General features: G+C 42.0%; 1 protein-coding gene across 3 annotated transcripts in view; it reads right to left on the reverse strand.

The window, feature by feature from the left end:
• LOC109967083 (receptor-type tyrosine-protein phosphatase N2-like) overlaps window positions 1-15,042 on the reverse strand; it is a 194,639-nt gene that overhangs the window by 128,830 nt on the left and 50,767 nt on the right. For 2 of the 3 annotated variants that reach the window (XM_020612432.1, XM_020612430.1), the window contains 4 exons: window positions 13,912-14,208; window positions 13,417-13,448; window positions 11,230-11,603; window positions 6,061-6,147 (listed from right to left, as the gene is read on the reverse strand). In XM_020612432.1, coding sequence (XP_020468088.1) covers window positions 6,061-6,147; window positions 11,230-11,603; window positions 13,417-13,448; window positions 13,912-14,208 — 790 coding nt within the window. The remainder of the gene's footprint in view (window positions 1-6,060; window positions 6,148-11,229; window positions 11,604-13,416; window positions 13,449-13,911; window positions 14,209-15,042) is intronic. The other variant, XM_020612431.1, reaches the window with a different exon arrangement.

The following is a 15,042-nucleotide window of genomic DNA, read 5'->3' on the forward strand; positions in this document are numbered from 1 at the left end:
TTGTGGAACAGCAAACCCACACATGCCTTGTACCAAACTAAAAGCAAAGGGATATTTATAATACGACTCATAACTGGGACTAAATGACTAACAGAGATGTAGATTTTTTTACAGTGTAAAGCCTCTGGCAGACATGCGGCCCATCATCCTTCTCATCCTCACATTCTTCCAGTTCAGGCCCACTCTCTCCTCCTAGTGGCAGCTCTTTGATATGACCCTTCAGCTCAGACAGACATTACATCACCTCGACCCTCCTGTTTCAACAAAAAAAAAAACAACCTCTCCAGTCTACACTCAGTGACGGTTACGCAACAGACATCATTATTCGGCGGCCAGCTACAGTCAAAGGCTCTGCGAAGCCACCCACATCAACGCTTCCCTCCCGCCTGCCGCTTCGCCTTCAACCACTACCAGGCCAGCGTGGCAGCTAAAAACAGGCCACGCTGCTGAAAGCGCTCACCGTCAGTATTATCTAATCAGTATTGAATAGTTCCAAATGAAACGTATGGGTGTGAGTCACTCTCCAGGTTCGTTTTGTGTCCTGGCACACTGTGTAGGCTTACTTTCATGAGTCATATGTGCAAGTTCTGCTGGAGGCTCACTGAACCCGCCTCGGCCCCAAGAGGCAACTGTTAGAAAAGGGAAGTTTAGTTGTCTTTTCAGTGGCTGAGGTTACACAGGTTGCTAACTACTTTATTCAGAGACACTTCTGTTGTTATTTATGCTAATCTGGTGCTACAGTGCATGGTGCCTGCAGTGTTACTGCCTGGCAAATGGATGAAGGGGAGAAGTGTACAGTGGCTTAGCCCAACACAGCTACAATTTCATTTCAGTTACATAAAACTTCTTAAACTTTTGGTTTTGGGTTTGTTTGAGGGTTTGAGACATTCACCTGTGAGCTACTGTATCTGCCTCTACCCACAGTCTCTCAGGAAACACTCTTGTAGTTATTTTGGATAATCCACAGACCCTACTATTAACAGCTTTTAGTGAAGCTACTTTCTTCTAAAGAAATAATATAGTAGTAATATAGTAAAAGTATTTTTTCCTTTCTGTCACATCAAATCACATCTATCTGCATTAATGGATACTCTAAGGCAGCAGTGGCATCTTCCAGCTTCTGATGACCTGAACACACCTGATCCAGGTAATCAGCAGCGAGCACGGCAGGGATAGCTGGAAAACAAGCAGGGCAGCGGCCCTCGAGGACCAGGATTGCCTACCCATGAGCTAAGGTATGTGGGAAAAGTAGATTAAAATCAACTAGCAGGGTTTAAAAGCATTTCAGACACATGGGTATACTGTCATTTACATACTCATTTATGATATTTTGGATAGTTTTACAATCTATTTTTTACTGGGGTCTTGAGATGCACTCTGAGTTGTGCTTGAATATTTTAAAATATTTTATTCTTACTTGAACAGCTTTTTGTCAAGTATTGTACTTCCCTACATTTAAAGTTTCAACTGTTAACAATGTCAAATCAAAAGTCACACGGAATGGAACACAATGGAACAAAAAGGAGCCAAAGCAGCAGCTGCAGCAGAGAAGGATTCGCTGCTGGTAGGTCTGCAGCTGCCGGAGAGGGAGAGCTCCGTGTTCAGACAGGTGCCGCTCTCAGCTCATAATCCAGATACATGCTGTAAATTTGTATATTCACCAACCGAGTGTCAGGGAATGTAAATTCGCTCCTTGGCTAGGCCACAAATGCACAACAATGCAAAAAAGTTAACAACTGTGCCATTATGGGGCCACGGTTTGCATTAGCATTCCATTGGTATAGGCAGAAAAAAGGGTGCATCTGTCTTAGTGATGCTTAGTCTGCCATTTAAGAAGTGTCAGGCCACTGGTTTAGGAAGCATAATTTTACTAGAGAGTGTCTGTGACCATTTATTGCTGGTTATTTTTGTGTAATTGTCTGGGTTTTGTCTTATTCCTGGATTTTAAAAGGTTAAAGTAAAGGATAAAACTGCTGTCGGTGCGGTTGACGAGCAGGGCGGTAAAAGCCAGAGGCATGCTGAGTAAATGAGTGTTGGCAGGCTCGGTGTCAGTCTAAATCCTTTGTCTGTGGGCCTACTTGTTCTGATGACGGTGACCGCCGCTGTCACAGTGGAGAGGAGCCAGGCGGCCTTGGAAAATAAGCTTGGCGCCTCTGACAAATTGTCAAGGCGGCTCCCCCTGCTGGGCGCTCACTGTGCTTGCAACAAAAGAGAGACCCCCAGCTTTCTCCCTCACTCTCTCTTTATCTCTCTCTCTCTCTCTCGTCGTTCTCCCTTTCTCTGTCTCCAATCCATCACTCTCCCCAGTGTATAGCTCCCCCCTTTTCATTCCCAGAATACGAGAACAAAGACAAAAGGTGCATTAGAACAGGGGAACAGTACGGGCCACCCAGAGACTCAATACAGCAGCCGAGGTGCTGCAGGAACAACGAGGCCAGGTGGCGGGGGCGAAGAGAGAGAGACGGAGCGTCTGTGTGTGAGAACCGCACGACCCCGAGGCACCCACTCCCCACCTGTTCGCACACATTCACAAATGTACACATGAATCCTTACAGTACTCCATCTCAGTTCAAGTTCAGTTCAGTTTAGAATTTGCTTCATTTACTGCATAAGACCCTCAATATACACATGGTGCATGCACCCTTATAGCATTAATGCTAAAGTCAACAAAGTTTCTATCAGGTTTACTGTACGAACAGCTCCAGCCAGCTGCAGCAGAGCAGTATCCCCTCTGAGCGACTGTCACTGGAAAATGCTGTACAAATGCAATAACAGATGAGTTCAAATCTGTTACTGCATTTGTACAACAGTATCACAATTTCACAATTCCTCTGTAAAATACTAGAGTGCTGTGTACAGTATGTGTTCATGTTTTTCTGTCAGTACTCTGCCAGTTTGTGTGCCAAATGTCAGACTTTAAACAGTATTTAACCCTATAAAATCATTTGTATCATATTTGATACTTGAGGTTTCTGAGCAAAGAAAATCACCAAAAATGCCCCATGTATCAAATGTAATACAAAAGAAATAGAAATAATCTAAATAATATGGCACCTCTATTCCTATATGCCTGGACTGTCTGTCTATGCATATATGGCAAATAAAAATCATGAATCTTGAATTTTGAATCATGAATTATATTTTGGATTTTGTTAAAAGGTTTAATAAACATCTCAGTTCCAAAAATTAGAATGTTCTGGCTATTTTTTGATGTGTCAGGCTTTACAGGGTTAAATATATTGAGTACTTGTACAAGATTTCTTCACTTTTTTGTTTGAGCTCTCGCCACTGTCCACAGTCTTTTTTGCTGTTGTTTTCAAGTGTTTCATCATGGAACTACTGTACTGTGTACTTTAAGTTTGAGAGTATACTTTATTGTGACATTTTCCCACAATAAACAAACAACTTACCTAAAACACGAGTTAGATTAGAATATAGCAGTAGCTGTGAGAGCTTCCAAAGGAGATCTATGATAAAAGAAGTATAAAAACTAAAAGTATAAAACTGGGACAATGGAAATTTTGGCAATTTGTTATCTATTATGCCCCAGTTTTGTATTGATTTTGCTTTGAAAGACTTCAAATAACTCAAGGAGATCACTGATTTGGTACAGCAGGTCAAAGGGTGAGGGAAAGGGGGCTTGTACTTTGATGAGAGTACATGTACAATGTAGTATACTGTCTGTATACTGAATGCAACCCCCAGCAGTGTCAACTGCAAACTAGTGCAGTAGCCCTTGTTTTGTTGCTGCAGCACAGTACACTGAAAAAATTCCCAACCTACTGCAAAGTCACCTGTGGGGGGTAAAATATAGCAACAACTCTGAAAAGGGACAGGGATGTGGGGGGGTTCGGAAAGTGACAGACAAAGACAGAGAAAAGGAGAGGACAAACAGTTTGAGACAAACTAGGAAGGAGGCATTCTGAAAAGGACACAGGAAGGAACCGAGGAATGGAGGCAAAGAAATAGACAGTGACAATGAGCGAGCGACAGAAGACGACTCAGAGAGAGAGTGAGCGAGGCTTCAGGCAGAGTTCAGGCTCATTACTAAATGATTGCAGTTAGCGGCAGCTCGACTCCGACACGTCGATAACACAGACATGCAGCGCTCATTGCCATCTTCCCCTCCAGAGCAGGAAAAATGTTGACAGAATGAAACGGAGGTGGCGTCCTTGGACCTCTGCTCTGTAAGGGCGATGTTTTGTCTTCCTTTCTTCACTTCTGATTTGATGCCTTGTGCCGCTGGAAAGTCTGTGTTTTGATCCCACCTGTTTGCCCTCTCCGAACTGACACGCTGAGGGTAACTGTGGAGGAGGCGACGCAGCTCCACTTCTCTGATGAATATTTTTAGTATGTGATGCTTGCCTTCAAGAAAATTGCCACCCACTCGAGCCTACAGGTAGAAAATGGTGGTTGTGAAGGTAAAGCACACTATGGACACTATGACTCATCCATAGGCCATTTCTTCTGCAGTATTTCTAGTCTCAGTATACAGTCCTTTCTGATTGACACAGTGCTAAATTTTAAGTTTTTAACTGTAATTCTTAATGTAATTCAACTGCCAGGCTGTCTGGCAGCTGGCACGGTGACATGTCCAGAGATGCTGTTACATTACCGGGCAAAGAGACTTTTAGAAGGACATTATAAGCACTGAGATGCTGCATTAGCTTCCTGCACACAGTGCTGAAGCTATGACTGTGTCTACATGTACTACAGATTGTGTTGTACCAATCCTGACAACCCTCTCACATTACAAGGACTCAGATCCATGACGCTGCTATGATGTTTAAGGATAGGGCTAAAGAACTAATGCAGTCAAGTTAAACACTCTAAAGAAAGTGCGACAAGTTTGAGAGTGTTTGTATTTAATCTTTGTCTATGATCTTTACTTTTGACAGCCAAAGTAGACAACTACAAATAGTTGTAATTTGTTTACATAGCTGAAATCTCATTGCTTCATGTATGCTAACGTGTCCTTGCAAACCCAGCAGAGTGGCATCTTTATCCAGTCAGAGCTGTAATTTGTTTCAACAGCTCCTCCAACCTACACAACCCATAAGGTCATTTGTCTCTTCCCTCTCATACGACCCATGGGGACGTCCCTTTAACCAGCACTCCTACAGTGGTGAGAGAAACTACAACAATCCCACCAAAAATATGTGAGACGACCAAGCTTTAGGAGCTTTGACTTCATGGAAACATATTTTACATATTTTTTATTTACTATTCATGACAGACATTATTAATACAGCTGTATGCCTCCGCTAACCAGTCAAGTTCATGGGAATGGGACAGATGTGAGGTCACAGTGACCTTGACCTTTGACCACCAAAATCTAATCAGGTGATCCTCGAGTCCAAGTGGACGCTTGTGCCAAGTTTTAAGAAATTCCCTCAAAGTGTTCCTGAGATATTGTGTTCACAGGAATGGGCTGGGCAGACGGATGGACACCCTGAAAACATACAGGTAATGACCCTGGCCACAGGGAGACAAAATAAAACTAATCAGTGGATCTTTAAGGGAACTGTGACAACCAGTAACTGGTTTATAGAGTATTTACCTGTTTTCTGATTGTTGTGATTGTGATTTCGTTTAAACAAACAGACTGAAACACATCCGTGTATTTTTGCACCTTGTTCTGTGCAGTGATGACTGCACTATTATCTATGCAGCACCGTGTGAAAGGCTGCTGTATGTTTGAATGAGGGAATTCTCCACTTACACTGGATTTGTGCTTCTGGAAAAACCTGTGTGATGTGAAAGTTGTCACTTCAGCATGCTGGCTGTGTTTGGAACAGCTGTTATTTATTGGCATTTTTCCCCAGAACAGGTGCGGCCTGATCAACATTCCGCAATAGCAATGGATTATTCAGTGCAGCAGCAAATAGTAAATGTGCAGGTTGTGGTTTCAATGATATTCTACCACGCAGATGGACAAATGAATGGTTTACACCTCCAGCTTTTGATTAGATGGTGCTCACTCTATGAGAGCAAAGGAAGGTGCATATGTGTGTTTTCCTGCTGGAGGGTCACTGACAAAGAAAAAGCAGCTATACGTACGAAAGCTCAGCAAAGTCAGTCATCTGGATTTTGGCCCTGCGAGCCAGGATCTCCATCAGGTGAAGGCCTTCATCTGTCTGGAGAACACTGGTGACGGTGACGAGGAAGCAGGGAGGAAGAGTTGAAGAGTGGAGGACAGATAGGAAAGGAGGGACAGAGTGAGGAGGTCAGGAGGAGACAGGGAGAACAAACAGAAGTCATTAAACAAACTAATACAGAAGCCAGACTTAATCAAAATCAATATTGTATCATATGTCAAACTTCCTGGGAAACTGGTTAAAACTTAACTTCAACTTCATCACACCATCCACTATATTTTAGATAATAATAACCTTTATTTGGCCAAGTATGTTACACATAAGGAACTTGTTTCCGGTACAGAACCAAGGCAGTCATCCGCGGCGCCAACTCACACCGATGACTGTAACCATCGGGGGCAACTTGGGGGTTCAGTGTCTTCCCCAAGGACACTTCAACACATGAACTGCAGGCACTGAGATTTGAACCTCCAACCCTCCGGTTCAGACATGAGTACGCTACCCACTGAACCACAGTCACAGCTCGACACAAGCAGGCGAAAAAATCACGAGTGGTTTTGGACGGGGGGGTCTAAACTCGTGGTATCTAGAAGGCAACAGACAGGTGTGTGTGACAACAGACAGCCAATGTTGTTAAAGCCATTGCTCTCAATAACTGGACGACACCGTCATGCTTTGGCCAAGCGTCTGTGTATCGTTAATTAATAAGTTTCATTTACCATAAAAACCAAAACCAAAACTATATACTGTACAAATAGAGGTGATTTTTCTCTGCTCAGCAACGTTATGAAACATTGATGTACATGAAGTACACACAAAAGATTAGGCAAAATAGTTTTTCTTACATTCATGCAACTAAAATTCAGGACCTGTTTAGATTAGACTTGTATTTTGTGGGGATGTCAGACAAACAATGCAGGGGGCGAATTGAATTCTTTGAAATTCAAATGTGTAACAAAACAAAAGCTGTACAATTTGTACTTTACTGTAGCAAGAGAAAACCTGCACTTTGTGCTAAATCTGTTTCTCTGTAGAATCCACTCCTGCCTTCATTTATTATGACAGGCGGATAACAGAAGATCCGAGGAAGACAGCAAAGAAAAGAAGAGGCTGACATGGCAGCTGGGCGCTATAAGAGCAGTCAGAGCAGATACTAAAAATCTCCCGACATCTCAGGGTAATGTCAGACATGTAAAATAATGAAACAAAAACCCCCAGTCTTTCCACAGAAGCTCCCAGTTGCGGTCAGAGAGGTGGGAGGTGCAGCACGGTGGTGAGGAGAATACTGAAGAGGTGAGGAAGGTTGTGATCATCACTCCCTCTTCCCTTATTTTAAGCTCTACAGGGTTGGCTGTGAAGGGGTCAGAGATGAAACACCTCCATGCAACTACTTACAAAATGAGTTTGGCAGAACTCCATGAGGACTCTCTTCTTCAACCGATTTTAAAATATGAATAGTCCCAAAACTACGCTGTCAGATCAACATGCCTTATTCACTACCACGACTTTTAGTACCGATATTTTGCTGATGCTCACATGGCAGCTTATTTAAAAAGAGAAGCCCACTAAAATATTAAAATGGTAATGAGATGGAGGAACAACCAATTAAAAGAGCCTTGGTTCATGCGCTGGCAGGATGGAGACAGCATTTGTGTGTGTTTAGTGGGTCTTTGTGTGTGCGATGGCAAATTACAGTTCAATACCCCGACTGCAGGCTAATTGCTTCCTATCTGCTCTGGACTCGTCTGACCTTCCCTCAGCTCCTTCTGCTAAATTCAAATGCAGAAAAAATCTGCCTCCAGATGCACAATATCTCCTTCAGCACCAGGCACTGTGATGCTGATGACAAAGAAAACGGAAAGAAACATGTCACCAGCTGTGCAAATCACTCACTTTTTCGATAATATTAACTGTGGGAGTTAACAGTTGTCTACTTCCTTGTTTCTCCATGGTTGGTGCTCAGCACCCGCTGCATTTTCTCAGCACTATTTAAATGGGAAGATTATCTTTTTTGTTTGTTTGTTTTTTGGTCATTTGTACTACCTGACACTTTAGAATTAAAATCTTTATGACTGTCCTGTCTGTATCTGTGGGCGGCATGGTGACGTAGTGATTAGCACTGCTGCCTCACACCAAGAAGGTTTCGGGTTCAAACCCCGGTCTCTCACTCAGTGCTAGCTGGGATTGGCTCCAGCCCCCCGTGAATAGATAATGGATGGAACTTTGTATATCTATCCTAAAAATTCTAGTCGTGGTTGATTTGGTGACACCTGCGTGTTATATTTACACAGAACATGGAAATGGCACTTAATGTAAAATGAAACGTACTGATGTCAGAGTAGTTAAACTAACCAAGCTGCATGAGATCAAAAACATAAATTCCACAGCCTTCTAAAAAATATCAATGTCCTAACTGGTTTGATACAAGGGCACAGGGAGCTAATAATTTAATAGTAATGTACTGATATCCAAAATGAAACATTACTTTACCACTGGGGATAGTAAACACCTCAACTTTCAATAAAGAAGACTAAAAGGCCTTCAACAAGTACACCTTCCAATGACCAGCACACATTTGTGCCCCACGTGTATGGTACAGATGGGAGTTCCATCTATAAAGAGGTAATTACTGTATGTAAAAACATCAAAAGATGTCCATCACAAAATGGGGCTTTTACAGTGAAATTTATAGTGAAGCTTTATTATTTTAACAGATTTTCTCATAATAAGAGTATATGGCAGAGTCTGGGTGAAACTTGGTTAAAAAAAATAAATAAAATCTGGATTGCCGAGGTATAAGTACTGTATATAGTATATATACTATAGTATAACGGGTTCTGCAGCTTCACAGCCCACAGTCAGTCGTCCTCAGTGCAGAGCGGCTGCTTCATATGCAACACCAGTGTTCAGTCTGCAGACCCTGAATGCTGAGAGCTGCATCAGGGGCCTCACAGCAGCTGCAACGCTACAGCATACAGTACACTGGGTCGCGATTCTTCTCGCACAGAACAGCCTTAACAGCTGGATTTCTTTTCTCATGCAGAGCGGCTTTTGAATTTAACCACTTTGCTCTAACACAAGTTTGCCTGGTAACAAAACAAGAGCCAGCACTGTCCAGTGTTTCTTCCAGTGCAAAGCAACACAAACACCTCTGTTGTTTCCCAGAAAGTGAGAACAGCAGCAACTACCACAGCTACAGCACCTCCTAAAGCAACTTTGGATCCAAAGGTAATGGTGGGACTTCCTCCAAAAACACTTTTTAATTTAGAGTGTAAGAGCCCTACATCTACCTCTGAAGCTGCTGCAGCTACTAAACACCTTATGAGAAAGTCACCATCATATACAACAGGTACAGGGGAAATTATTAGTAAATACAGTATGACACCACTTTGAAAAAAACACATTTGGTTTAATATATCATTTTGCAACTTACTGCTAAATTAAAACATGCATGTAGTATAAAATTCAAGAATGATGAAAAAGATGCATGTACGTTTTAGACAATCCCCTGTACTGCCTGTTTATTAATGAAGCTATTTAAACTGAATGTAGTTCAAATGATCCTGGAAAAAAATGATAGGTTTTCCATCCAGTTACTAAGATGCAATTCACCACAGTGACATACATCATGATTCTTGTGGTGTGTGGGAGAAAATGCATTTACAGGTTGAAGGGTTACAGGGTGTCAAACACAGTGTGTGTCTGCCTGCCCATACGTGTGTGAGTTTGAGTTGGGGAGCAGGTGTTTTCCTCCGGCTGTGATGAATCACCCTGTCCTCCTCCTCTCCCCAGGCCACAGGATCAGTTGATACGCTCAGGCTGCTCGTCAGTTCCTGCAATCAGCCTTCACCTCTGCTACAGTGCCACAGTATCAAAACTCTTCATCTAATCTGTTTATTAAAGCTGCAGTCCTGCACTGATGCTTACAGTTTCATTTGTGTTAGCATAGCGCTGTGTTTGGAAGGAAGTGCACTTCACTTCTATACGAGCAGTTGAAATCACAAAAAATACTACATACGTATATCCTTCCTTCAGAGCTGTGGCTTAGCATGTCTGTATTCTGATGGAGAACTTTAACAACCCATGTTTAGTCTGCAAGAAAACTGACAGCCCAGAGAGCTGGTGAACAACTCACTGCACTCAGTGGTCTGTACTGAAGCCCTGAGTGCGACACCACAGTGATGTTTTCCCTCTACAACATCAGTGACAATTACGACTTTTTTGCTGTAAAAAAATGTGCCACAAAAGCCTCGAGCCAGATTTGCACCTGTTGCAGGGACAAGATCTGTGAAGTAGTTTCAAAACCAAACTTGACTAAGGCACGAAGAGATCAGTTTGAAAAAAAAAATCCGCCCTTGGTGTGAATTAAAAATTGAAATTGAATAAGAGTGAAGGACAGAGACGTCCTACATGGTGATCTGACATCGACCTTCACAGTATGAAAGGCAGGTTCACCTGTTTCATAATGTATGGAAAACTACATTTTTCCATTACTGCAGCCAAGGAAACAGAAGGTTTATATTTATTGGGTTAACACATTTCCTGCCTCCATCACTGCGAAAATTAAAACTGTGATCATTACTGTGGATTGTTCTAAACAAATACAAATGGAAATGCATGTGTAGAATATCTTGTCAGAGATGAGCTTATAATGTTTAGGGTCTGGGGGCTGTTTAAGAGAGAACTATGCAGTGGATCCTTTCCCGGTCAGGGGGCGGTTCAGAGCTGCATAACACTAGTAATAATAAAATAATAACAATAACTCAAAACATATCATAATCGTACTACTGTCCTGGCCCATTCTGGGTACTACTTGTCTGTTTTCCCAATTCACCTCTCCTCCAGACCTACTTGTATACTCACAGCTCGCTGCCCGGCCCACTCCATTTTTATAAAGGTAAACAAACCTGCACAACACACCCTCACACCTGTACTTTCAGTATATGCACTGATATCCGTCTGTTAATGTCCTGTAGCCACTGTTTTGTCTTCCATGTCCCGTTCTATTAACGTCATACATCTTCTGTTGTAATTAAGAAAATCAGCTCTTTAAAACCCAGAAACATTGAAACTGGGCAATAACCTAAGATCCGTTAGGTTCTAATCAATATTTTAACCAAGTCGTACTCACTCTGTGTCTGTGATGACATAACCAAAGACATCATCATCAGCCTTCTTCCTGCCACCTTTAACGTCCAGCTGAAGCTCGGGAACGTGCATCATCTTCTTATGTGGTTCTTCGTAGACAACTGATGCAGGAGGGGGCGCCACCTCCTTGATCCAGCCTTCCAGCTCCGACACCTCCTCCACAGACTGGGTGGTATCCTTCTTCTGCACCGCCACTCCGGCCTCACTGGTCCGACTCTGGACGTTTTCCAGCCCCGCCTGATGGACTCTGGGTGTCTCCATGGCAACACTGCTCTGATCTCTCACTGAAGTTGAGGCGTTGAAGGAACTGTTGTCCAGGTAGGCAAGGAGTTTGGCAAAGAGAGTCCCACGCTCAGGCTGAAGACGTAACAAGGGGTGAGCCAACAAAGCTGAAGTTAAAGTGTGCAAAGCCAAAGTTCCCGTTTTCCATTTAACAAACTGGTGATCTTAAACTTGTTCCTCTAAAATCTCACAAAGCAGGAATATCTACTGAGGTCCATGTGAAACTTTCAAAGGTGATTTAATTTACTGTGCTTGATTATCACTTATCTCAGCACTGGCTGGGGGCGAGTGTGTATTCTAAGATTTTACAGCTGCAGTAATACTTTAGACACAAATGAGCTTTCAATTTAGAGAAAGCCTTTTCTGTTTAAACAAGAAGTGGTAATGTGCACAGGGTCAAGAACATGAAGTATTTTATTTGTTTTTATATTTTTTTCCTGTTCAACACCTGGAGGATGAACCGGAGCAGTGGCTTGGAGCCGGGTCTCATCGTCCAACATCAGTGCTGGACTTCACTAATACTCTTATGACTGAATAGGAGCAAATGGCAGCAGCAGGTGGAGCTGACAGGCAGGTGCACCATGGACAGGTCACCGATAGTCGACAGATTAATCTTCAGATTCAAACCGTCACTGTGTCGTGAGGCTTCCAGTATTGATGTTACTCATATTCTATTAGTGCATGTTCCCAGATTTCTAATGAAACATTAATGCAGTGCTGTGAAAATCATTTAAATGCGGGAAAATTTCAATTAATGTTGGCTATCATCACCATGCTTTGTCCTTAAATACTTCTAGATGTGACTTTCATAAATTATCAGAAATTTAATTCTATGCCGTTGGCAGGTAAAGTTATATAAGAGCTCAACGTCATGAAAAATGATTTGAATTTCAAAAACTTTGAACACATCTGTGAGAATAATTAGTTAGGGGTAAATCTTTATAAAGACACATACAGACACCAGACCTAAGTAATGAGGCTTTGTTCAATCAGAATCTTTTGTCTAAATGGCAGAAACTGAACTGGTGGGAGTTTTCCCATTGGTAGTGTCAGTGTGTTGGCGATCTCCAGCTACAAGCATGAGGAATTAATTGCCTTGAGTCAAAGAACAGCCAACCTGTCAAGAGTTTATACTGAACAGGATTATAATATGCTATTATTCGTCTGTGAAAAGCTTCAGGGTAATTGCTTGTCTTGTCAAGACCCTGAAGCCAACAGAAGCTAAACAATGCTACCTGAAACAAAAACTTACTTTGATTAAACTTGTTCTCTTAGCACAAAAATTTTCTTCACACTTTCAAGTATCATCAACCCACAAAGAACTTCTCGTGCAGTACTTGCCATGCCGGTGCCAGGCACAGGAACATGTCACCTGTATGAACCCCTGATATGAACCAGGCGTCTTTTCTTATGCTCAGCTTTCAATTTACAATCAGAATGATTTTACTGCTTATGAAAAGACCTGATGGATTAACCTGATTTATCCACTACTACCTGCAGCTGCTTCACATTAATATCACTAGTGTTTTAGTTTTTTTTATTTGAAAGTTGCAGAAAATTATTGCTATTAATAATACTACTATAACTAAGGTTTAAGTAACAATACTATTTGTTAAAAATAAGCTGTAAAATCATTGTTAATGACAACCTGACCCCAAACCTTCTGCAGTTGGACTTGATTTACTTTTTGTGTTGTGCTGTTCCTGCTAAATTCTCAGGAGTTCTTTCACTTTTTGTTCAGTAAGTGATGTCAAACACAATTTGTCTTCTGGAGACTGTAGGCTGCAGGGCCCATTTCCCTCCTCATGCAGAATATTACATAATTGCTCATAATGTCTGACCTCCCTTTGACATTTAAGCTTTTTCCCATCACAAACTGAATTCTTACCTTGTGCTCTTCTGTATCGATGTGGTGATCTGCTGCTTGTTTCAAACAAACAGCACAGCAGCAGCAAACAACACATCAGAAGTAAACGTGCACAAGGGTCTAAAAGCCGGTTCTCCAAATTTTGTTTTTGGAAATGCAAATTCATCCTTCTTTATTATTTAATTAATATTTTCTTTGATTTTTTTTTTATTAAACACTGAAAAAAAATCAGAAGATCTACATTAGCATGTGTGCAGGGTCCTCAGCTATCATTTTCAGCCGGAGCAGTCTCAGTGGAGGACGAACTGTTAAAATTGGCGATGTTTTTACTCAGCTAAACAGGGTGCCCATTTATTTCACATTGATTTTTATGTTGCACTCCTGTGGTGAGCAATCTGAGAGCTGTTTTTGTTTAAACCTACCTACACGGTTATGCATATACTATAGACCTGCTTTCCAGCTTTTGCTCAATACTTTAATTTTGTAAAAACACAAACTGAATCACTATAAAATTACCTTGAAGTTCTGCTGGTACTATAGGCGCGCTCCCCTGTGGTTTTAGTGTTGGAGCATTCTCCAGCAACTTCTCTCCCTTATCTCTGGAAGCCTCCTCCTCATCCCCCAATTCTCCCTCCAGGTCTCTCGGTCCAGGTCTAACCCGAGTCGGACCTTTGTTTATTCTTTGGTCCTGATCGACCACCTGCAGAGCATCAGCTATCAGGCTGGATAACTGATCCAGGTCGTGTGGCGTCAGCTTGTCCACATCCACGTGCTGCCTATCAGCGTTCTTCAAAACATTCTCAATGAACTTCTCTGCAACAACACAGAGGCACAAGAACAGTGAATCAGACAAAGCCTGTCCTCACAACAATAGCACTGGTTGTTTGTTAAATTTTTAAGGTATGGTCACTTCAAATCACAATTGTTCTTCAGCTTGGAAACAGTATTTGGCAAGCAATCTAACCACAACGGTCATTTAGTTTCGGTCTCAGCCTGAATGACAGGTTCTTAATAACAATAAAAGCTCTAAAAAGCCCGCAAACAGCTGGTAGACACCATTAGAGATCAGCTGGCGAATACAGTGGAGCCAGATTTCTCCCTTAGGAGTCAGTGGAGAACAAACCCTGAGCTAAAAGAGAGTGATCATTGGGTGGGCAAACACAGCTCCAAATGTTGCTATGTAACTGCCCCATAAGCGGCTGTGTGTTAACTTTGCTAACAACAGTTATTGCAGGTTTAAGTGCTCAGAAACAGAACATTTCTATATCTACAATTTCCATAATAAGTGGACAAACTACAACTGCTAAGGCAGATGGCTGGACACCATCAAAAGCTACAGAACAGCTTGTAAATGGACCTTATGGTAAGATTGTTTTGTCAACAACTTATGGTCATATTTTCCATTATTCAAATAATGACTGTCCTTGTCATGATTCGGTTCCGCTGCTTCCTGTTCGGCTTTTATTTTGACGTTACTTCCTGTTTTTGTTTCACCTTAGTTTCGGTCTTTTTGCGTTCTTCATCACTCACATTGGTTTCACCTGTTTCGTTATTGTTTGCACCTCTATTTAGATAGCGTCCTCCCACCAGGACGCTGCCAGATTGTTCTAGACCCCAGCTCTGACTTTCCAGCATTTTCTTCGGTTT

The sequence above is a fragment of the Monopterus albus genome, unplaced genomic scaffold (genome assembly GCF_001952655.1).
Source record: "Monopterus albus unplaced genomic scaffold, M_albus_1.0 scaffold125.1, whole genome shotgun sequence".
Taxonomy (NCBI): domain Eukaryota; kingdom Metazoa; phylum Chordata; class Actinopteri; order Synbranchiformes; family Synbranchidae; genus Monopterus; species Monopterus albus.